The 24,456-nt window shown below is 42.8% G+C and overlaps 3 protein-coding genes across 9 annotated transcripts in view; 2 read left to right on the top strand and 1 right to left on the bottom strand.

The window, feature by feature from the left end:
- Positions 1-559: 559 nt before the first annotated feature.
- Positions 560-24,456, bottom strand: part of rec8b (REC8 meiotic recombination protein b) — a 24,606-nt gene continuing 709 nt past the window's right edge. Inside the window, exons 1-18 of one of the 5 annotated variants that reach the window (XM_090199552.1) lie at positions 14,311-14,979; positions 14,065-14,133; positions 13,620-13,762; positions 12,915-12,990; positions 12,021-12,141; positions 11,703-11,778; positions 11,542-11,609; positions 11,263-11,341; positions 9,764-9,839; positions 9,406-9,622; positions 9,052-9,189; positions 8,712-8,784; positions 7,812-7,984; positions 6,294-6,345; positions 5,474-5,540; positions 1,907-2,023; positions 1,442-1,548; positions 560-1,311 (exon numbers count right to left, since the gene is read on the bottom strand). In XM_090199552.1, coding sequence (XP_090055678.1) covers positions 1,217-1,311; positions 1,442-1,548; positions 1,907-2,023; positions 5,474-5,540; positions 6,294-6,345; positions 7,812-7,984; positions 8,712-8,784; positions 9,052-9,189; positions 9,406-9,622; positions 9,764-9,839; positions 11,263-11,341; positions 11,542-11,609; positions 11,703-11,778; positions 12,021-12,141; positions 12,915-12,990; positions 13,620-13,762; positions 14,065-14,133; positions 14,311-14,366 — 1,803 coding nt within the window. In that variant the 5' untranslated portion in view covers positions 14,367-14,979 and the 3' untranslated portion in view covers positions 560-1,216. Of the gene's footprint in view, positions 1,341-1,441; positions 1,549-1,906; positions 2,024-5,473; positions 5,541-6,293; positions 6,346-7,811; positions 7,985-8,711; positions 8,785-9,051; positions 9,623-9,763; positions 9,840-11,262; positions 11,342-11,541; positions 11,610-11,702; positions 11,779-12,020; positions 12,142-12,914; positions 12,991-13,619; positions 13,763-14,064; positions 14,134-14,310; positions 14,980-24,456 lie in introns of those variants that run through there. The other 4 variants (XM_021562659.3, XM_021562658.3, XM_021562660.3 and 1 more) reach the window with 4 other exon arrangements.
- Positions 14,963-23,354, top strand: pdcd6 (programmed cell death 6). Of its 2 annotated transcripts, none has more exons than XM_021562208.3 (6): positions 14,963-15,248; positions 18,097-18,158; positions 20,783-20,827; positions 21,728-21,895; positions 22,251-22,360; positions 22,703-23,354. In XM_021562208.3, exons 1-6 carry the CDS (start codon positions 15,160-15,162, stop codon positions 22,799-22,801), a joined length of 573 nt encoding a protein of 190 aa, XP_021417883.1. In that variant the 5' UTR covers positions 14,963-15,159; the 3' UTR covers positions 22,802-23,354.
- zgc:101569 (enoyl-CoA hydratase) overlaps positions 23,721-24,456 on the top strand; it is a 25,908-nt gene continuing 25,172 nt past the window's right edge. Inside the window, exon 1 of one of the 2 annotated variants that reach the window (XM_021562661.3) lies at positions 23,721-24,059. In XM_021562661.3, the coding sequence (XP_021418336.1) occupies positions 23,906-24,059 (154 nt within the window). In that variant the 5' untranslated portion in view covers positions 23,721-23,905. The remainder of the gene's footprint in view (positions 24,060-24,456) is intronic. The other variant, XM_090199554.1, reaches the window with a different exon arrangement.

Genomic DNA, 24,456 nt, shown 5'->3' with positions numbered 1-24,456 from the left:
CTCCGTCACGCCTATTCTGGTCTGATCTGCATTCAGCAGAGAAACAGGCTGAGGTCACCATTAACCCATATACCACAGCATTGACCTCTGCCTCTTTTGCATATTGCAGCATGAGGCTACAGACTTGTGCTGTGTGATACAGGTTGCACAACTCCCTCTCCTTCTAACCAACAGTTAATTGTATTGAGTAATTCAGCCATGAGATCAGATATGATTATGCCAGCTAGGCACAATGACTTCAATCCAGGAGAGAGCAATGAGGTCATAGTCCAGAGTAAACCTCTGCTGGTGAGTTGGTGACTGACTTGTTCATGATCCTCTACTGCCCCCTGTAGCCTATTCCTCAAAAATACATCAGTGTAGCAAACTACAAGGCTATCCCACTGTAATATCATTGATTGACCACAAATTTAAAGAGATAGTTAATCCCCAAATCAAAGTTAGTCAGATATGGTCTTAAATTGAGTCCACGTTGGACAACACTATCTATTGAGTAGATCCCAAATGACTGGGAGATAATGGCAGTATTTTAACTTGATAGAATTACATTTGAGGCTTATTAATAATGAGTAAACATGCATTTTATTTAAAAAATACATTGAATGAATGCTTCAACGTAAGAACAGAGCAACATCATACCACAATTGATAAGATACAAAAACCACCAAAGGTTAAACAAAAACTTTGTCAACAATTTCAACTTGTATGACAATTGACAAATAAATGAGTATTAAAAAAATATGCTAGGTACAGTATTAAATATATACGCTATTCAATAGATTAATTTAAAAAATACCAACTTTGAATAAAAAAAGCTTTTCCCTTCAGTAATTTCACTTCTTATAAAAAGGTTTCACTTATAAAGGTTACAAAAAATGTTAACTCCAAGAGGTCATCGTTTTGGGTGTGTCCTACAAATCAGTTTGAGGTGATGATCTCGTACGAATGATATTTGGGACATGAACATTATTACTCTGTTATAAAAGTATGGCAGCACACATCCTGTGGAGACCACTGCTTAACTTGGACTGAAATAGGTGCCGGTGCTCGTGCTGGGTACTGTTTATAATTAGGTGCAGGAGCTCCACAATACTTTTAAGCTAATATTCCATAAGAGGAACAGGAGCTCAAGCAGTAGAACATTTGAGGTGCCGGTACTCAGCTGAGGTGAAATCCTGTCCAAGTCAAACCCTGGTGGAGACATCCTCTGTGTTCCTCAGGCCTGCACGGTGCTGAGTGGTCCAGGGATGATGGTGATGGGGCTGTAGGGTTCAGCCTGACATACAGCCAGGTCCCCAGCAGACACCAGCTCTGGACCATCACAACACAACACAAAATACCTGCATGTTGTTAGTTAAGTAAAACAATATTGGAATGCATACATGCATATAGCCCCACAAGTGATATCCATTTTTCCTCTGTTCTCTCTGTCAGCTCTCACCTAGCAGTTTGGAGAGAATGTGGGCTGCAGTAGTGCGGTCTGCCTCCAGGGGCAACAGAGAGTAAAAGGTGACTTTCCCAAACCTCAGGAGGTACGAGGACACCACACTGAAAGGAGCAGAGGGAGATGATAGCCATGTGAAAAACACTGCCTAGAGTTTCAGTTAGAGAGAATAGATATAAAGAAGATAGAATAGTAGTGCAGTAATGACTGAGTTAGAAGCTGTTGGCTGGCCTCCCCACTTTTGCCATCAAATTCCTGAACCAACACAATTGCACTTGACGAACCCCCCACTTTCTATGACTGATATGTGGTTGTCCCACCTAGCTATCTTAAGATGAATGCACTAACGCTAGGTTGCTCTGGATAAGTGTGTCTGCTAAATGACTCAAATGTAAATGTTAGGATATAGATAGAATAGATAGCAGGGTAGTGATGATAGATGGGTGATTAGTAATACTACACCTCAACAGGCCCTCTGCAGTGACCCCTCTACCGTCTGTCTCCTCTTCTCTGTCTGGTAGAGCCACATGTTCCTCTTCTATAGCCTCCATAGGCACTGGGGCTTCTTCCATAGGAGACCTGAACAGTCAGTATTAGTTAAAAGTGACACTTATGGATAGAAATGGGCAAAGTCTCAGCGCTATCCAACCAGGACCCAGACAACTACATAATGATACAACTATATATCCTCTTATTTTTTCTCTCACTAACTCACATATGTATGTATGTATGTATGTACAGTGGGGCAAAAAAGTGTTTAGTCAGCCACCAATTGTGCAAGTTCTCCCACGTAAAAAGATGAGAGGCCTGTAATTTTCATCATAGGTACACTTCAACTATGACAGACAAAATGAGAAGAAAAATAATCCAGAAAATCACATTGTAGGATTTTTAATGAATTTATATGCAAATTATGGTGGAAAATAAGTATTTGGTCACCTACAAACAAGCAAGATTTCTGGCTCTCACAGACCTGTAACTTCTTCTTTAAGAGGCTCCTCTGTCCTCCACTCGTTACCTGTATTAATGGCACCTGTTTGAACTTGTTATCAGTATAAAAGACACCTGTCCACAACCTCAAACAGTCACACTCCAATCTCCACTATGGCCAAGACCAAAGAGCTGTCAAAGGACACCAGAAACAAAATTGTAGACCTGCACCAGGCTGGGAAGACTGAATCTGCAATAGGTAAGCAGCTTGGTTTGAAGAAATCAACTGTGGGAGCAATTATTAGGAAATGGAAGACATACGACCCCTGATAATCTCCCTCGATCTGGAGCTCCACACAAGATCTCACCCCGTGTGGTCAAAATGATCACAAGAATGGTGAGCAAAAATCCCAGAACCACACGGGGGGACCTAGTGAATGACCTGCAGAGAGCTGGGAACAAAGTAACAAAGCCTACCATCAGTAACACACTACGCCGCAAGGGACTCAAATCCTGCAGTGCCAGACGTGTCCCGCTACTTAAGCCAGTACATGTCCAGGCCCGTCTGAAGTTTGCTAGAGAGCATTTGGATGATCCAGAAGAAGATTGGGAGAATGTCATATGGTCAGATGAAACCAAAATATAACTTTTTGGTAAAAACTTAACTCGTCGTGTTAGGAGGACAAAGAATGCTGAGTTGCATCCATACCTACTGTGAAGCATGGGGGTGGAAACATCATGCTTTGGGGCTGTTTTTCTGCAAAGGGACCAGGACGACTGACCCGTGTAAAGGAAAGAATGAATGGGGCCATGTATCGTGAGATTTTGAGTGAAAACCTCCTTCCATCAGCAAGGGCATTGAAGATGAAACGTGGCTGGGTCTTTCAGCATGACAATACTCCCAAACACACCGCCCGGGCAACGAAGGAGTGGTTTCGTAAGAAGCATTTCAAGGTCCTGGAGTGGCCTAGCCAGTCTCCAGATCTCAACCACATAGAAAATCTTTGGATGGAGTTGAAAGTCTGTGTTGCCAAGCAACAGCCCCAAAACATCACTGCTCTAGGAGATCTGCATGGGGGAATGGGCCAAAATACCAGCAACAGTGTGTGAAAACCTTGTGAAGACTTACAGAAAACGTTTGACCTCTGTCATTGCCAACAAAGGGTATATAACAAAGTATTGAGATAAACATTTGTTATTGACCAAATACTTATTTTCCACCATCATTTGCAATTAAATTCATTAAAAATCCTACAATGTGATTTCCTGGAAAAAAAATTATCCTCATTTTCTCTGTCATAGTTGAAGTGTACCTATGATGAAAATCACAGGCCTCATCTTTTTAAGTGGGAGAACTTGCACAATTGGTGGTTGACTAAATACTTTTTTGCCCCACTGTATGTATGTATGTATGTATGTATGTATGTATGTATGTATACACACACACACATGTATGTACATACATACAGTGGGGAGAATAAGTATTTGATACACTGCCGATTTTCCTACTTACAAAGCATTTAGAAGTCTAATTTTTATCATAGGTACACTTCAATTGTGAGACGGAATCTAAAACAAAAATCCAGAAAATCACATTGTATGATTTAAGTAATTAATTTGCATTTTATTGCATGACATAAGTATGTGATACATCAGAAAAGCAGAACTTAATATTTGGCACAGAAACCTTTGTTTGCAATTACAGAGATCATACATTTCCTGTAGTTCTTGACCAGGTTTGCACACACTGCAGCAGGGATTTTGGCCCACATACAGACCTTCTCCAGATCCTTCAGGTTTCGGGGCTGTCGCTGGACAATACGGACTTTCAGCTCCCTCCAAAGATGTTCTATTGGGTTCAGGTCTGGAGACTGGCTAGGCCACTCCAGGACCTTGAGGTGCTTCTTACGAAGCCACTCCTTAGTTGCCCTGGCTGTGGTTTTTTTGGGGTCCTTGTCATGCTGGAAGACCCAGCCACGACCCATCTTCAATGCTCTTACTGAGGGAAGGAGGTTGTTGGCCAAGATCTCGCAATACATGGCCCCATCCATCCTCCCCTCAATACGGTGCAGTCGTCCTGTCCCCTTTGCAGAAAAGCATTCCCAAAGAATGATGTTTCCACCTCCATGCTTCACGGTTGGAATGGTGTTCTTGGGGTTGTACTCATCCTTCTTCTTCCTCCAAACACAGCGAGTGGAGTTTAGACCAAAAAGCTCTATTTTTGTCTCATCAGACCACATGACCTTCTCCCATTCCTCCTCTGGATCATCCAGATGGTCATTGGCAAACTTCAGACGGGCCTGGACATGCACTGGCTTGAGCAGGGGGACCTTGCGTGCGCTGCAGGATTTTAATCCATGACGGCGTAGTGTGTTACTAATGGTTTTCTTTGAGACTGTGGTCCCAGCTCTCTTCAGGTCATTGACCAGGTCCTGCCGTGTAGTTCTGGGCTGATCCCTCACCTTCCTCCTGATCATTGATGCCCCACGAGGTGAGATCTTTCATGGAGCCCCAGACCGAGGGTGATTGACCGTCATCTTGAACTTCTTCCATTTTCTAATAATTGCACCAACAGTTGTTGCCTTCTCACCAAGCTGCTTGCCTTTTGTCCTGTAGCCCATCCCAGCCTTGTGCAGGTCTACAATTTAACCCTGATGTCTTTACACAGCTCTCTGGTCTTGGCCATTGTGGAGAGGTTGGAGTCTGTTTGATTGAGTGTGTGGACAGGTGTCTTTTATACAGGTAACGAGTTCAAACAGGTGCAGTTAATACAGGTAATGAGTGGAGAACAGGAGGGCTTCTTAAAGAAAAACTAAGAGGTCTGTGAGAGCCAGAATTCTTACTGGTTGGTAGGTTATCAAATATCATGCAATAAAATGCTAATTAATTACTTAAAAATCATACAATGTGATTTTCTGGATTTTTGTTTTAGATTCCGTCTCTCACAGTTGAAGTATACCTATGATAAAAATTACAGACATCTACATGCTTTGTAAGTAGGAAAACCTGCAAAATCGGCAGTGTATCAAATACTTGTTCTCCCCACTGTATATACACACACATACATATATATAAAATACATATATATACACATATCACCATCTGCTGACAGGGGTGATCTGCTCGAGGGATTTGTCCTCTCTGGACACGTCTAGAAGAACCTCGGCTGAAAACATAGAACACAAACAGATATCAAAATGCAACAGTAAAGCAGTGGTGGAAAAAGTACCCAATTCTCATACTTGAGAAAAGGTAAAGAAAATGACTCAAGTCAAAGTCACCCAGTACTATACAACTTGAGTAAAAGTCTAAAGGTATTTGGTTTTAAATAAACTTAAGTATCAAAAGTAAATGTAATTGCTAAAGTATACTTAAGTATCACAAGTAAAAGTATAAATCATTTTTAAGTCTTTATATTAAGCAAACCAGATTGATAAAAAAAAATATATATATATATATACACATATACACACACACACACACACACACACACACGAATACCCAGGGGCAGACTCCAACACTCAGACATAATTTACAAAATAAGCATTTATGTTTAGTGAGTCTGCCAGATCAGAGGCAGTAGAGATGACCAGGGATGCTCTCTTGATGAGTGTGTGAATTGGACAATTTTCCTGTCCTGCTAAGCATTCAAAATGTAACGAGTACTTTTGGGTCTTAGGGAAAATGTAGTGAAGTAAAAGTTGTAAAAAAAATAGAAATAGTAAAATAAAAGTACAGATACCCCCAAAAAACTACTTAAGTAGTACTTTAAAGTATTTTTACTTATGTACTTTACACTACTGCGGTAAAATGATTGTATGTACATTTCAATGGCATCATCATAGAAGTAGAATCTTATTCTAGTCCTGTGGGCGTCATTTTATAATTTCAAGTAACTGACAGGAAAACAATGTTTGACCTGATGCTTCAGATGGGGCTGTTCCTCCTGATTTCAGCAACTCTCGTGGGATCTGGGGATACAAGAGGAGAGAAAAGACAGTCATCTAGACTTCAGACATTTCTGAACTGTCTGTATACATGAAAAACGAAGCAGTGTAGACTAGATGCTGTTATTCCAGGCTCTCTGAGTCATTTGAGATATTATTAACAGTATTCACTGTCTTATTCAACTTCTCCCTTGGGTACATTTGAATTCACCCACAAGTCTTTATTATGTAAATTACTGCTTACAAATGTCCTGCTCAAGTGTCCCCTGACGGCATTGGTCATTTAGAAGAATATGGTGTCAAACTTCACCCTGCAGTCCAACTCATCCCAAACCATCTCAATTGGGTTGAGGTCTGAGTGATTGTGGAGGCCAGGTCATCTGATGCAGCACTCCATCACTCTCCTTCTTGGTCAAATAGCCCTTACACAGCCTGGAGGTGAGTTGGGTCATTGTCCTGTTGAAAAACGAATTAATAGTTCCACCTAGCGCAAACCAGATGGGATGGCGTATCACTGCAGAATGCTGTGGTTGCCATGTTGTTTAAGTGTGCCTTAAATTCTAAATAAATCAGTGTCACCAGCAAAGCACCATCACACCCCCTCCTCCATGCGTCACGGTGGGAACTACACATGCGGAGATCATCCGTTCACTTACTCTGCGTTTCACAAAGACATGGCGATTGGAACCAAAAATCTCAAATTTGGACTCATCAGTCCACCGGTCAAATGTCCATTGCTCCTGTTTCTTGGCCCAAGCAAGTCTCTTCTTATTATTGGTGTCCTTTAGTAGTGGTTTCTTTGCAGCAATTCGACCATGAAGGCCTGATTCACATAGTCTCCTCTGAATAGCGGATGTTGAGATGTGTCTGTTACTTGAACTATGAAGCATTTATTTGGGCTGCAATTTCTGAGGCTGGTAACTCCAATGAACTTATCCTCTGCAGCAGAAGTAACTCGGTCTTCCTTTCTTGTGGCGGTCCTCATGAGAGCCAGTTTCATCATAGAGCTTGATCGTTTTTGCTGCACTAAAGAAACTTTAGATGTCTTAAAGTAATGATGGACTGTCGTTTCTCTTTGCTTATTTGAGCTGTTCTTGACATAATATGGAGTTGGTATTTTACCATACAGGGCTATCGTCTGTATACTGCCCTACCTTCCCACAACACAAATGAATAGCTAAAATGCATTGAGGAAAGAAATTCCACTTTTAACAAGGCACACCTGTTAATTGAAATCTATTCCAGGTAACTACCTCACGAAGCTGGTTGAGAGAATGCCAAGCGTGTGCAAAGCTGTCATCAAGGCAAAGGGTGGCTACTTTGAAGACTCTCAATATTTAGAACGATTATTTGGTTACTACATGATTCCATATGTGTTATTTCATATTTTTGATGTCTTCACTATTATTTTACAATGCAGAAAATAGAAGAAAAACCCTGGAATGAGTGGGTGCCTCCAAACTTTTGACTGGTACTGTAGATCCGCTCACCTCTCGCATGCTAGAGTCCATCCTCTTCCTCTCCACCTCTATCCTCACTCTCTCCATCTCGGAGCTGCCCTCCTCCTCAGTCTTCTCCTCTCTGCCTCTCTCCCCGGTGCGAGGAAGCGTAGTGAGGACGGCGCACTGTTTCCATAGCAACAGGAGGTCAGGGTGCAGTAGAGCTGCGTCGAGGAAAGAGAGAGAAAAGACTCAGTGAAATCATCATTATAACCTCATGGTGTGGCAGTTGTGAGGTGGCTCCGTTGGTTGGAGCAAGGTGCTGGCAACATCCAGGTTATGGGTTTGAATGCTACATTGGATTCATACACATACTGTACTACTATATAAGAACTATGAGTTGCTTAGATTTTTTAAAATGTATCTGTTATTTTACCAGGTAAGTTGACTGAACACGTTCTCATTTGCAGCAACGACCTGGGGAATAGTTACAGGGGAGAGGAGGGGGATGAATGAGCCAATTGTAAACTGGGGATTATTAGGTGACTGTGATGGTTTGAGGGCCAGATTGGGAATTTAGCCAGGACACCGGGGTTAACACCCCTACTCTTACGATAAGTGCATTGGGATCTTTAATGACCTCAGAGAGTCAGGACACCCGTTTAACGTCCCATCCGAAAGACGGCACCCTACACAGGGCAGTGTCCCCAATCACTGCCCTAGGGCATTGGGATATTTTTTTAGACCAGATGAAAGAGGGCCTCCTACTGGCCCTCCAACACCACTTCCAGCAGCATCTGGTCTCCCATCCAGGAACTGACCAGGACCAACCCTGCTTAGCTTCAGAAGTAAGCCAGCAGTGGTATGCAGGGTGGTATGCTGCTGGCTGAAGCAAAACATCTACTAAATGACCATATTACTACCATCTCAGGAAAGGAGTCATATACTCACAGCCAGAAGGGGCAGTGTAGAGCTCTGCTGGGAGGAGCTTCTTCTGGGCAGGAAAGTTTATCAGCACCTGAGACTGAGGAGGAGGCACAGAACAAAGCAATGAGAATACGATTATATCCTAATTTTCTTTGAAGTAATCACTGATGTGGGTGGTGTTCATCAGGCACCAAATGGAAGAAAACCCACTGAAACAGGGAGGGACTACCTGGACCTGTCCAATAAGAAACTTACATTTTTGTTTCCAGTTGCAAACCCTTTAAAACATTACTGTTGCATGCCGTAATGAACACAACTCTGGTAAGATTAGTGAAGGATAAGTAGTGGAAGGCTTGAGTTTTACCAGGAGCAGAGTCTCAGCCTTAGTGTCCTCGATCTGCACCCGCATGGTATCCTGGGAGATCTGCACCTGAGGGTCTGCAAAGATGAGCTGGCGCCTGCGACCCCGCCTCATAGGAGGAGGAGCATCTATATGGGGGAGCTGGGATGATGAGAGAGGGATGAGAGAGGCAAGAACAGAGAGGAAGACAGCAGATGGGAGGGTAATGGATAGATCAAACTGAGAGGAGCCTGTACACACCCACACAATTGGCAGGAGAAAATATAGGACAGAAATATCTTGTTCATACGGATGCTTGGATTCCTGAGTCCTCATGATGAGTCACACACAGAACAGTGTGAACACACACACACAAACCTCGCCACAGGAACTTTCTGCCGCTTTCTCCGTCCCCCTCTCTGACTGACTCTCTGACTCCCCCGCTCTCTCGGAGGTATCTGGGGCAGAGGGCATGGCCACCTGAGGAGGGGGGGTCATCTCCATGGGAATGACTTCTAAAGGCACCTCCATGGGCAGGCCGGTCTCCTCGTCCAGCAGCCACACACTGTCCCCCACCACCACCGACACCTTCAGCCTGGAGACACACACACACACACACACAGAGAGAAAGAAAAACAATACAACAAAGAGTACGTTTTAAAAAAGACATGGGAAGATAATAGAAGATCAAGGTGACCTGCCCTGTCAGAAAACATGATTATTCCATATAACTTACTGGTCAATGGAGGTCATGCCTGACTCCATGTCCCTGGTTCTCTCTCCCTCTCTCTCCCTTTCCCTCTCTTCTAGCTCTGTACAACACACACACACCAGTTTACGCAAACGTATATTTACTCACTTATTTCCCTTTCATTATTGGTCTTACGGGTTCTAATATGTTACAAAGGCCTGTTTTTTCATCAATTACTAGGGTACGGTCTGAGCAATTTGCTTATGCTGTTGCACAGTAGCCTATCTCATATCTTACTAAGACCATAACGTGGTGACCATTGTCCGAGTCGACAAGAGAGATTATTTAACGGAAAATAAGAATGTTCCGGAGTTTAAAGTGATGAAAAGTAGCTCGCTAACTGCTCTTTTGCATCTCGCCATTGAGCAGCCCAAAGCGGAGCCGTTGCTATGGATACTATACAGGCAGACTAGCAGCAGAGCGGATGCAGGGTAGTGATTGATGTGGTAAAAAGGTAAATCAAACTTGACCAACACAATATAATTGCCATGGAAACACGTGGGGGAAAGATCCTGAATATCCTCATTGCCCCCAAGCAAAATGTGCCTACATTTAGTCTATTATTTATATGTGTATTTCATATTGAGGTAAAAATCTGAGTGTAATGTTTGTATGGATGTCAACCCCAACACTTGTTCATGTCATCGTCACCAATCAACTAACTGCATTACAGTTAAAAACAACTGACTACCACCACCAATTCCATATGCTAGCTATGCTAACCAGCATCGAAAACAGCCAAATATATCCAAATTGGACTTAAGTTACCACATTGTAGGCCTGTTACAATACATAAATCATGACAGATTTGACGAATATCCACTTTGTTAAATCATATTTGTTGAATGTGCACCAATCTGGTCAATGGACCGGTATAGTGTTATATCTCCCTACCAATAAGTGCCCTTCTTTGCGAGGCATTAAAAAAAACTCCCTGGTCTTTTGTGGCTAAACACTATTATTGCACACAGAGTGAGTCCATGCAACTTACGTGACTCGTTAAGCACATTTTTACTCCTGAACTTAAGGGGTTGAATACTTATTGACTCAAGACATTTCAGCTTTTCATTTTTGATTAATTTGTAAAAATGTCAAATAAGATAATTCTACTTTGACATTATGGGGTATTTATTGTGTGTAGGCCAGGGACCAAAAACTCTAAATTGTATCAATTTGAAATGTTCAGGCTGTAACACAACAAAATGTGGAAAAAGTCAAGGGGTGTGAATACTTTCTGAAGGCACTGTGTAGTCGGGCGGTTGTGGATGTGTTATTAGCAACTGCAGGTGAATAAACTGCTGAAACGCGCACCACTAGCCCAGGGAGGGGAGGACATACAGAGACCAGCAGCTAATGGATAATAATGAAGGAAGTTATTTCTGATTTCAGGTTCGGCAAGGCCTTTAATTTGGCAGAAGCAATTGGGCCTGAACGTTGCAGGCATGTGCAGGGCTCTATTCTTTACTCTCCCTCTCTTCTCTCACCGTCATGGAATTGGTCCTGCTGCTCCAGAAGCATGTCAATCTCTTTGCCAGTGGCTTCAGGAAGCTCAGCTCCTTCAAACTTTATGGAGAGAAGGGCAGAGGGAGACTGAGTTCAACTTCAGGAACGATTGAGAGCTCAGGAAAGATCCTTTTGGATCCAAATTCCTTGTTGTGTTCACATGGTCTCTTAATAGGCAAAGTGAGTAAAGGTTTATAAATATACACAATAGCCTTTCTATGTCCTTTTATCAGTATATTACAACACTATATTCAGGTCACCTCAGCAGCAACGATGACAAGCTGCTCCTTCTCTTTCAGGGTAATGGCATCAGGAGGGGATTTGAAACCTGAGAGTGAGAGACAGAGGGCAACAAACATTAGTAATGCAGATTTGTTGCTGAGGATTTTCCATCCCAAATAAGACTGTCACTCAGTCTCACCTCCGTCCTCTGGTGCAGTTCCAGGACTGGCCCCTATGGGGCGCTCTGGAGTCATGCTCTCCATCAGCTGCCATGGCTGGAAATGAACGAGACACACAGAGGGAGTGTTGTTAGAACGGTGTTCAATCAATAAATACATTATCAACTCACAAGGTGACTCAATGAGGGTAAAGTTAAATGTGTGTCTTGAAAAGGTGTTTTGTGTACTTTGTGTACATAGGAATTGACTGTGGCCGTATGGAGGTTACATATTTTTGTAGTGACATACCGTTGGAAATGTGTTAACTAGGTAAAAATTGTGTAGAAATGGTTGTATACCTGAGGGATTCTATAGGGACTAGGCAGCAGGTGCTCAAAGCCCATCACCCCAAAGAAGGGGTCCTGTGCCCCCTCGGCCTCCTCCAGCAGGAACAGGGAGTCTGGGACATTTGGGGCTTGTCTGGGGAGGGAAGGGTGCTAATGTTATTACTACAACATGGCTACAAAACGGCTGACATGAATCACCCAGGCGACACATTGGTGGTGAACGCCATACAATGTACACAATGTACAGTACCTTTTGACCTAATAAAAAAAACAGTACATAAATCCAATCCATTATTATTGTCAATATACACGGAGTGTACAAAACATTAAGAACACCTGATCTTTCCATTACATAGACTGACTGGGTGAATCCAGCTGAAAGCTATGATCCCTTATTGATGTAATTTGTTAAATCCACTTAAATCTTTTGTTATGCCCATTCACCCTCAATGGCACAAATACTTAATCCATGTCTCAATTGTCTCAAGGATTAAAACTCCTTTTTAGTGTCTCCTCCCCTTCATCTACACTGATTGAAGTTCCTTTGAACGGGGTATGGTAGTAGGCACCAGGCGCACCGGTGTGTCAAGAGCTGCAACGCTACTGGGTTTTTCACGCTCAACAGTTTCCCGTGTGTATCAAGAATGATCGAACACCCAAAGGACATCCAACCAACTAGACAACTGTGGGAGCATTAGAGTCAACATGGGCCAGCATCCCCGTGGAACTCTTTCGACACGCCCCAACGAATTGAGGTTTTCTGAGGGCAAAAGGGGGTGCAACTAAATATTAGGAAGGTGTTCTTAATGTTTTGTACACTCAGTGTATGTGTGACAGTTATATCTGACAACTCAAGGGGGCATGTGTGTATGGGACATACGGGTAATGGTTTGTGTGTTTTTTCACCTGTCAGGGTCAGCCAGGTCGATGCGTGCGTGTCTCTCAGAGCGTACCAGGCGCTCAATGGTCTGCTGGATCTCCTCTAAAAGGAAGGAGAAAAAGTTTGCGGTGAGGTAATTTAGCAGACATTCTTATCCATAAGCAATTAGGGTTATGTGCCTTGCTCAAGGGCACTTAAACAGATTTTTCACGTAGTTGGCTCTGGGATTCAAACCAGCAACCTCAACGCTCTTAACCGCTAGGCTACCTGCCATGGCATGCATACATACAAATACATCCTCCTGACTGGACAGCTGCGGTTCTGAACACATGGTTCTGTACAAGCTGGTGACCCTGAACACGATATGATAGTGGATCTGTGTATCTGTTAGCATGATTTATGTCTGGCTGCTTAGGAGGCTATATCAGACTATCGAGTTGCCTGTTATGATAAGTGAGTATATCTAAGCGTAATCATTCATTTCGACCTCTAGCAACAATGTGGTTGTATACTTTATTGTCTCAGGTTGTATCAATGAGTGTGTATGGATGGAGAGTAACTGGTAGGCTGCATTTCAGTTCAATCAGTGTCCTTGGTCCTGTAGCTTGTCTTGCCATTAGACCTGATATAGTGTCTCTGATTACCGGACTATTTCGACAAGCATCTCTTTACATGGCGTTAGTCTGTAATCTCTGTATGCCCTTTACTTTAATCCTTCCCCTCTCTCTCACCCAGAAGGAAACCACACTGGCGGTGGTAGACGATAACCACCCCATACTGCAGCTGGGAGGACAGGTAGAGGGAGAAGCGAGGCCGAGGGAGACCAGGGCAGAGTGGAGCCACCTGGACCGTCACGTAATCCATGATGTCCTCACTGCAAATACACCACCATAGCTACATGATTGACATCAGATTACTATCACATTCACAAATGATGTGTATGGCCATGGCACAAACACCATATTTTGTGAGTTTTTTAAAAACATTTTTACATTATAACGTTAATGCGTGGGAGTTTGAATCGGAGCTTCATGGGTGTTAGGGAGGAGACACTTCATAGTTGACATCTCTAACGCAGAGATACTGGGGCAGGGACTAGCTAAGCAGGGACCATGGGTTGATCACTTGACATAATATTTTCCCTCAGACATAGAAAGGGAGAAGGATTGTGGTTACCATGTCCGCCCAACGTTGACCCTCAGAAGCTCTCTGCGTGTTATCCTGATCCCTTTGGTGGCAGCCAACCTAAAACACAGAAACAAAACAGCATGACAATACCAGAAATGGAAAGGTCACTGATGATGATGGCATACTCACATTACATTGACTGAGATTCACAAGCTACAAAATATTAAACTCAGCCTAAGAGGATGCTAGCCTAGCTAATATTAGCTAGCTAGCTAATGCTAGAGAGCAACTCACCAAATAGTGGAAAAGCAACCGGTGTGCCTCTGAAGAACGTTTGGATAGTAAAACATCTTTCCTCAATTCATGCAGAAATACTGTTTTGCAATTTGGTGTGTAGAACGTAAAAAGATCAGATTGATCAATAAAAGGGTTGATGTCAGCTGCTAGACAGCTAACGTTACAGGCAGATTCTCCTCAGAGAGCAGCGTTATCGAAATTCGCGCCAAACGTAGCTAGCTTGATGACGTTTAGGTTTTTGACCAATCATGGAGAGTGCAGTAGTCCAAAAAGATTAGATAGCTAGAGAATGAATACATGGATCTGATAAACACATCAGTCTGTAATTTAGATAATATAGTAGCGGTAGATGGTAGGCTGAACATGTTTTAGTTCTAGCTAAGTGAACATCAGATTATGTTGGAAATCATTTAAAACTCAAACGTTTAATTAGGTCGCTTCTTTAGAAACTGCTGTGAGGGAGAACATGCAGTCTAACCTGTAGTGCGTCTCGTGCAATAACGTGATTTAGAATTTCACACCAGAAAGCTTTGGTAAATCATTTGGCCGGGCAGAAGACCAATCAAAAACGTGTGGAAGTGGGAAACTCTTTTCACGCCACTTCGATACCGAAGTGACTTTTTATTACTCTCATAACCTGCGACGTTAATCACTTTGTATTGAAGTGGCGTGAAAAGAGTGAAAGTGGAGTCACCCACTAAGGAGGTAGCCCTATGACGTTTCCAAATTTTCTTACGGGAAGTGGTGAGTTAGATGCCACGCCTCTGCGCGGAGAATGTCAGTGTCAGATTGAAACGAGTACAGGGTACACATATTTTTCACAACACCAATTAAAAAGCTTTTAAAATGGCATATCATACAGGTAGTCCGTATAGAGGACAACCTCAACAACAACCGGCGCCGGATCAAGGTTTTCTTTGGAATATATTTCAGAGGTGAGTGGAAAGACGTCTTTCGTGGCTATCGAAATAACGGTACTCCGCATTGATTTGAGCTTCATTTTGAAAACTGCTGCCACAGGGCATAATGGGCAGAGATTATAATACTATAGCAGTTTATGTTCGGTATGCATAAAAAGTTATTATTTTTGTCTTAGTATTATAGCCGTGGTTCGGTGATTACATTTGAAATACTTATTTTTTGTTTTTCTTTAAGAAATTCAAATATCAGGATTTATTTTGCCTGTCAGTTTTCTATTTACTTTTGCATATGACATTTTCCTACCACACACATACAATGCCTTGTTTTTTTAATTGTATTCTATACAGTTACCAGTTACAACCAGTATAGGGCGTAGATATGATCAATGTCAGTCATGTAACGTTAGTAAATTATGAGATCATTTTAATTAGCTATCTGTTTCTATTGTGTTGGTCCGTTATTCTATTCAATTAGTTTTGAATACACTTTATTTTACAGGGACTGACAAGAGAGCAGACATGACAATCTACCACTACTTAAAACTGACAATAGCTGGCAAAACGTTGTAGAAAGAGAGGGAAGATCTAATTTCCCCTATCTGTAGTATTGACAAATATGGTTGATAAATGAAGATGTCCCACTCATGACCGTTTCTGAAAAAATTGTCACCGGTCTGTTAAATGGGTGGTTCTCCCATATTCACCAATGCCTTATCAGCTGGGCCTGGTCTTCTTAGTTCATTGACTGTATATCAACCAGAAGAAAGGAGTGAGTGAGATGTCTCGCTTCATGTTAGTCCCTGGTATTGAGTTATGTAATACTGCAGAGGATCCATGGTGCTCTGCTTTCTCACAACATTAAAATGCTGCAGGCAGCAAAACACTTTGTAAAACACAAAACACTTTGGAGAATAATTTATAAGGAGGCAAAACCTAGAAAACTTGGTCTTATCTGTCTATCAGTATTCCACACACTCCACACTTCAGAGGTGTACCTAGCCTGAGCTGAAGCAACACACTGGGGCTGGAACTCTGGGTCATATGACTCGAGTTGTCAAAGTGGAAATCCATTAGTCACCAGCAACCTGGTGCTTTTCTTAGCATTTTGTTAGGCTTGAGTCATAGAATGATCCTTTTCCACTCTGCCTATATGATCATTAGATTCCATGACATGATCCCATGACAAACAAGTAGTCACTAGACCTAAACAAAACTCACTAGTCCATGGTCATGTGTTATTACACTGGCATGTCAAATGTAGGCCAAAAAGGCTTGAGTTTACACAGGCTACCCAATTCTAATCTTTTGACCAATCACATCAGAACTTTTCACATCAGATTGTTTTCAGAGCTGATCTGATTGGTCAAAAGACCCATTGGTGAAAAAAGGATCAGAATTGGACTCTGTGTAAACACAGCCAAATACATAGCCTAGAGTAGAACAGCAAAGGAGCCATCTAGGCATAGATCAACATCTGATACGTGACAAGACAAACAATTGCTTACACTGTCTGCCGTCAGTGAGTAAACACATGTTTAGGATAATTTTGTCTGAAAATCGGCTTTGTGTTCAGAAGAGCTACCTCCACTTCCCCCTACCATGAGAGGCAGCATGAGATAAGCTGCTAAACCATTTGACTGGAAAACTAAGTTCCGCCAGGCATGTCATAACTTGAATAGCTCCATAGGAAAAACTGAGACAGGCTGGTGAAATGTTACGATTCCAATGGCTGCTGTGCTGCTTGTAGTACTAATGTGTACAACTAATGTTTGGGATTTGTTCTGAGCACCATTCAGAAAATGGGATGATGGTTCTGCTTCAGGCCAGGGAAATGAATTTTAATGACGCACTTTCAATTCACCTAATTTGATGTAAAACCCAGTGAGGTAAGTCAAACCTGAGGAGGGGTAACAAAGTAAGTGAGATTGAGCAGTGAGACACACACACGCACAGCACAGACTCTACTCTAAAAGTGTTTGGTTAAGGTTAGGTACGTCCCCCGTGTGACCAAGCACTCCATTTCTTTCATTCTGGAGGAAGTCACAAAGCGTGCCTTCATGGAAAGTCAGGTTTTGTATTTCTATGTGGCCTGCAGTTGGGTTGGTGTGTTGTTGGTAGGTTGGTCTGGGGAGGTTGCTAAGGAACATGTGAGTCATTGGAGGATTGTGCTACATTTCACAGAAGAGGTTATTCCAGAACTGGAAGGCAAGGCCTCTAATTTGTGTTAATGTTCAACTCTCACAAAACGTCTCCCACGTCTAAACAGAACGACTGTACCATTCTAATCGTATTCAATTGGAACACGATTTAAAAAATTAGGCTAATTAGTTTGTGATGTTACACTTCTATAACAGATGGCCTAGCGCATAGCTTTATACTGAAAGGCAGTGGGTTCTGAGATTGTACAATAGAAGGCAATAAGATATTTATGTGTATTGTAAATTCAAAGCAAAACAGTTTATTGCATCTCTGATCTATTTTCTCTTGATGAAGAAAGTATCTGAAGTCTCCTTTCTTTGGCATTGCACTCAATATACAGTATTAGCTAGCCTGATCCCAGATCTGTTTGTGCTGTACGGTACCCAACTTCTATGCTTGTCATGTTAAACATGTTGGCTAGTTTTGGTTTCACTTTTCACTGATCTGTGATGTTGGGGATGGTGGCGAGTGTAAAACGAGCACCATCCACCATCCCCACAAGTCATCGTCCTGTCCCTAGCCCAGCCCACACACTCCCATTGAATGGAGTGTTTAGATCCTGACAAGGGGCTTACAGCGTAGCACCGGTAGGGTTTCAGCTGGGCTGCATTGTGTGTTTGATACAGTCTGCCTGTCTGTATCTAATTGTGTGTTTCCTCCCCAGAGTGGACAAGGACAGGAGCTGTGTGATATCAGACACAGAGCTCCAGCAGGCCTTATCGAACGGTACGTCTCTTCCTTCTCCTCTAGACCTCAACGCCTCCTCCTCTCATTTCAACACCTGGCGAGGAACAGAGAGAAGCTTGCTGAGGAGAGTTGGTGGTCTGAACTTGAAATTGACACAGACGTTTTGTTTTTACCTCAAAAAAACAGATGGAAAGGTTGTCTGGTGACAAAGGGAAAGTACTTCCTGAATGAGACAGGAAATGGCTGACGACATGTGCCACCTGATAATTAACTCAACACCCTTTTGTTGTTGAGATATGACAGAGCGGAGTGGCTTAGCCAACGCCACAAGCACAACCAGACATTAGTCTTTCCACTGGGCTGGATGGCGAGATATGCTCATGATTGAATCAATGCTATGAGTGAGCATCGTGTTTTGTAGCTTAGGGCGCTAGTTACTAGAGTACAGCACACCAGACGTTGGGATCATCTTTACAACAAACATGTATTCTGTACCTCAACATTTTGAATTGGTCAAGGTCTCTCTGCGGAAAGGGTTTTGAAAGGGTATGAATGGACATTCTTCTCTCAAACAGTTTTTTTTACACTGTGAAAAAGTGTTGAGGCCCAAGAGCGATGAAAGGAGCAGTTATCTGGTAGTATCCCTGGTTCAGAATACTGATGACCCAAGCTGTGTGGAAGGCAGGCAGGCAGGCGCAGTGTTCACACAGTCAGTCCAGTCGTGTTCATTAGTAGGGCTGTGTCATGATTTGGCTGTGCCAGTGAGACTGTGTGCAGGCTGCTGACTAAATGCAAGCTGTGCCCCGTTCTCGGCCATGCACTTCACTGACCATGCCACGGTGCTGTCACTATATCACGCTGACACCCCCCCCAGACCTCTCTGTTCCCTCTTTCCTGATTCCCCCCCCCCCCCCCTGCTCTTTTCACCTCTCCATTCTCCTCTTCTCTTATCGATCCTGTCCTCCTGTCTTCCCACTTCTCCCCTCACCCCTTCCCTTGATATCCCTCTCCTCCTCTCAGGCAGACTGTGTAGTGTTACCACTATAAGCTGTTGCTCGTCCTCTCGGGGCTGACGTCCTCTCTCCATCAGACCCTGTGACAGTGCCGCTCCCTGATGAGAAACAGATGGCCCCTGTTGTACATCGCCAGTCTATCAATAAAGGGAATCTTTTATAGGTGTCGGGGTCTTTTAGCTAGCGCTCCATATTAACGGTCCTCTGAGGCCCCGCTCTGCACCAACCACCTGTCAAAATGTACCTCTCCTCCCCGACTGAGATTAATGTGCTTTGATTTTATTTAGTTTTTTCCGGAGCAACCAGCCAAGTAGTTGCTGAAATCGACAGCATTGCATTCACTGTGCTGAGTAGTTCCAATGGCAAATCAACGTGCCAAGGGAATATAGGCCCATCTACTAATGAGAAAAACTCCCGCATTGACTACTCCTGAATCGCCTCATGAACATTTTTCTAAGGGCAGAATAATAACACAAAACAATCATGTATGGCTTTGACAGCAACGGGGCAGATTGTCTGGCATCTGTGGAGAAGAGGTTCCCTGCTCAGCACCCTGCCTGTACTGCATGTAGGACAGGGGTGAGGGGAGGGGAACTGGTGGTCATTTTCTATCTCAAGGTTGAGCTCAACCTTGCACATGCTGTTTTAGCCTGCCTGGAGCAGTTAGTAGTAAGTGAATGAGTGTGTGTATCTGTGTGAATTCAAACCTGTGTGAGGCCCTTTCGAGGTGTGTGTATGTGTGTTAGAGCGCTCTCACTAAGCCTCTCCTGTGGGGCGCAGTTTTGCGGTCACCCTGTTTTTTTTCTTCCATGTGCCACTCCCTGTTCCCCCAACCTCGTCATGAGTGGGCACTGGGCAGCGCAGTGAGAAGGTCCAGTGTGTGTGCTAGACAGAGGAAGCTTTGTCTCACAGGCCGGGCGGGGGCAGCCTCGACACACACGCAAACACGCACACACTCCTGTGGTGCCCGTCTGGGGGCTTGACCAACAGACAGGGCACCTCTCTCGGACATGGCCAGTCACTGTTGTTGACCTCACAGCTGCTGGAGAATGGGGAGTCTGGCTGGAGACCTGACCATTTCTCTCTGTTCTGGGTGTAGTCCAGACGCTTCATGTCTGTTCCTTGGCCCAGACCAAATCCCAGCCAGTCCCACCCAGCTGTAAAACTAGCCCAGGTCGGAATAAGGAGGCAGAGCGGCCTGAGTGGGAGACATCTGTTCGAGGCTTGTCGTTGCAGAGGAAAGGCTTAATGTGAAAAGTGGTTCACTTTACTGGACTGCAAAGCCTCCTCTATCTCTCGCTCTATCGCTTTCTCTCCCCCCTCAGAGCAGTGAGAGTGAAAAGGTTGAGATGGTGAGTCAGCAAGGTTTAAGAAACCCTGATAAATCTCCAGCAGTTCTCCTCTGTTACCCAAAATACTGGCTTGGTAAAAAGAATACCCAAGATAAGAACAGAATGGTTGCTTAAGTCCTCCTAACTCTTTACTTGGCCTATTTCCCTCTTCTTCTTGTTCTGTTATAAATAGCCTAGTTCATTAAAGTCCAAATGTATTAATTAACTTGGCACAGCCGTCCTGTGCAATTTAACTTTTTGTGGCAGAATGTCTTAGAGAAAAGATTGTTGAACAACAATGACTATCTTCTCTCTGTAGGTACATGGACACCTTTCAACCCAGTGACAGTCCGATCAATCATATGTGAGTATTTGTCCCTCTTTGACCCATGACACACAAACAAACTTGCACAATGACAAGCCTATATTGTTCTGACCTGGTGTACTACCATTGTTTTATACGTTATCCCCATAGCAACCCTTTTCATTAACGTGACACATTTCAACCCGTCTCCCCAGTTAAGTGGAAGCATGCAGCTATTGGTAAAAGGGGGAATAAGGAGCATTTCTTTCTAACAAACAGGAGGTGTTTTTTTATTTCTTAAGGCATCTATCTATAACCATCCACTGACTATTGATTGGCTTACACACTTACCCTTTCACTAGCTGGAATCTGCTTTAGTCCAAGTGTAGCTGAATATGAATAGAAAAATATACTAAGAAGATACAACTAGTTTTATATTTAGTGCTATTATTTTGAATCTCAATAATCCACCATTGCTTCCCACTCTGACTGTACTGTACACAGTAAATCAGTTGTATTCAAATGGCCATCCAGCCGACCAGCCCTGGGCCTTCCATGCGATGAAGCACTTTGTTAGGATGTAATTGGATTAAACCGCAGGGGAAAGTTCAAACGGGCAAGATTTCTTTAACTCTGTGTCATAACAGATGCTATGGTAGTCCTTAGTCCAGTGTGTTGACGTTATGCCTTCTAGCATTGAACTACACTTCCCAGCTGTCCCTTCTTCTTAGGTGGTGTTTCTCAGGGGTCTATTCAGTGTAGTAACATTTCAGAATTTTGAGGAGAGAAATATAATGAATAAAGTTTACATGGTGCCTGATTCTATAAGACTAAGACAGAATAAAACATACATATTCTACAAAATGCATTTCTATCTGAACATTGTTTTGTAACATTGCACCCTTCTGAACAGACCTCTAGCTCTCACTCATATCTTCTCTATTGACTTCCGTCTTACAGCCATGTTTGACAGGGAGAACAAAGGAGGGGTGAACTTCAACGAGTTTGCCGGAGTGTGGAAGTACATCACGGACTGGCAGAACATCTTCCGCACCTACGACAGAGACAACTCGGGCTTCATCGACAAGAACGAGCTTAAGCAGGCACTGACTGGATTCGGTGAGCAAAGTATGCCTTCTTTATTTGACCATACTGGTGGCGGGCCAACCGCTATACCAGTTACATTCATTTCTGTGGTTCACAAGGTCAGATCCGATATTCTAATGCCTTTCTGTAAGATCAAGTAAGGTCAACATGCATGAGCCTGGATAAAGATATGTGCCAAAATAGTTGTGTAGATGCATGACAATATTAATTGTTCGCCTCGCATGCATGTTGTTGTTTTCTACCCTTATTGAAATGTAGTAGTTCTTAGTCCTGTATGTGAAGTAAGCAGGTGAAAGCCCTATGCATGTTACAAATTGGTTAAGGGTTGTTGAACAGATGTGTTTCTGTGATGTTGACTATTCTCTGTCCTCCTCAGGGTATCGCCTCTCTGACCAGTTCTACAATACTCTCATAGAGAAGTTTGACAGGCAGAGGAAGGGACAAGTGGCCTTTGATGACTTCATCCAGTGTTGTATCGTTCTACAGGTAACCGTCCTACTGGGCTTCCTGTGCACATAGCACTGGTTATGTAGCCTACATTGTTTTGTCAAAATATTGTGTGTACAGTATATACAGCCCATGTTGAAATTGGACTTTGTGTTGGCTCAGTATGGTATTTTGGGCTGGTTTCTCAGACACAGATTAAGCCTAGTCCTTGACTAAACTCTTTCAATGTAGAATCTCAATTGAGAATGCTTTTTAGTCCTGGACTAGGCTTAATGTGTGACTGGGAAAGAGGCCATTGATGTTTATTTACCAAAATGGCATCTGTACTGGCTAGTATGTCTAAGTCAAGATCTACTGTAAAATGTTCTTTGTCACTTTCAGAGGTTGACCGACGTGTTCAGGAGGTACGACACAGACCAAGACGGCTGGATCCAGGTTTCTTATGAACAGTATCTATCCATGGTTTTCAACGTTGTATAGTAGATCCAACAGCACAACTGGACACAACTGTGCCAAAGCCAAATCCTTCCCACATCCACGTGTCTTCCTTGATCAAGATGACTGGGACTCTGGGATAGGATATAAAGACATTATGTTCTGTCTGTCATTGTTCATAATGTTTGTTTAATGTCTGAATCTTATCTTAATAATGAATATCTGTGTTTAAGGTAAACCTGCATTGTACATATCATTTAGGACAAATAACCGCATGCTTCTGGGGGACTTTTGCCAATGTTCAAAGCATACACTCTTAATCTCAGATCTATTTTGCTGAAGTCATGTTTACAAATACTGTGAAAGCAGGTTATGGTTGGGCACAAAGCCTGCTTTTAGATTCACTGACATGCCAGCTAATGCCATATTTGTAAAGACATATTTTTAACCAGCAAATCTATAAAAAAGTTAGCCTGTTATTATTTTAGGTAGAAGAAGAGTACGCTTTTGTATCGTTTATTTTTTTGTGTGCATGATGCCTTAAACTGTATAAATGCAAGAGGAACCTCCTTTTATTAAAAAAGAAACCTGAAAAAAAGTTGTGAGCTCTGAATTTAATGTGTGGTGGAAAGACCTAATAGTTTGCTGTAGACAGACACAATAGTATAAATTGTTACTGTATACAATTATTGACTGAAGATGGATAAATAGAATTGTCATGATTTGATGATAAGATAATCCTTTTCTGGGAAGAGGTAGACTTAGTCAAGAGGCACTGTACTTCTAACTAACAACTATTCATCTGTGCTTAGGAACTTTCTTTTCTACAGAAAATGTACCTCTGTGCGGGAATGTGCAACTGCAGTGCAAGAAATGGCTCAACTTTGCCCTCTCCTGTCTGCACTTGTGTTTAACACCCCTGCATGCTCCAATCATGTGCAGAACCTTACTTACAGCTTGCCTTGTTTCTGGGGGGGAACTTGCAAGGTGCTGCACATTATTAGTAAACATTGGAACGTTTGTTGATGGGTAGACATTTTTATTTGATTTTGTTTGTAGGTGTGCATAAGGGACATTCACTTTTGAAATAGGGCTACTTTAGTTCCTGTAAGCTTCAGAAGTTTCTATTTGTGCTTGTCAATCACAACTATGACTCTCCGAGCGTGTCAGAGTACGACACGTGCTTTGTTAGCTAGAAATCTGAGCTGGCGAGCTGCTACTGCCCTAGTCCGGTTACTTGGAAAAAAGTATTCTGAGAAAAATAGCCCTTACAGCACTACAGCCGGAAAGGAATCAGAGAAAGGTAGTACGTCGAAGAACACAGTTGTCATATGCAATGGCATATCTCTGGCAGCCGAGGGCAGCAAATACTTGCTTTCAGACCAGACCATGGACATGCGGCAGAGTGGAATGTGGAGCCTAGTATATTCATAAAATATTTGAGACATATATTTCTCAAAACATGCGCCATTATGTATCACTTTGTTACAAAACAGGCATTTAGGATATGTGGATATAATTTGTGTGGAGTTCTGCACACTCAATTTACTGTCCTTGACTTCCAAGGACTTCCAATTGGAATATGAAATTGTAGTCAATATTGAATCAAGTCACACTATTTCATATACTATATTATATGGAATTGTGTTTTGGCTCTCACACTGTTTACTTTGTATGATTGTAGGATGGGTGGGGTGATG

Source organism: Oncorhynchus mykiss, chromosome 15 (assembly GCF_057628025.1).
Source record: "Oncorhynchus mykiss isolate SJ-2025 chromosome 15, ASM5762802v1, whole genome shotgun sequence".
Taxonomy (NCBI): domain Eukaryota; kingdom Metazoa; phylum Chordata; class Actinopteri; order Salmoniformes; family Salmonidae; genus Oncorhynchus; species Oncorhynchus mykiss.
The sequence above is the reverse complement of the archived record's forward strand: the minus strand, read 5'-3'. Positions and strand labels throughout refer to the sequence as shown.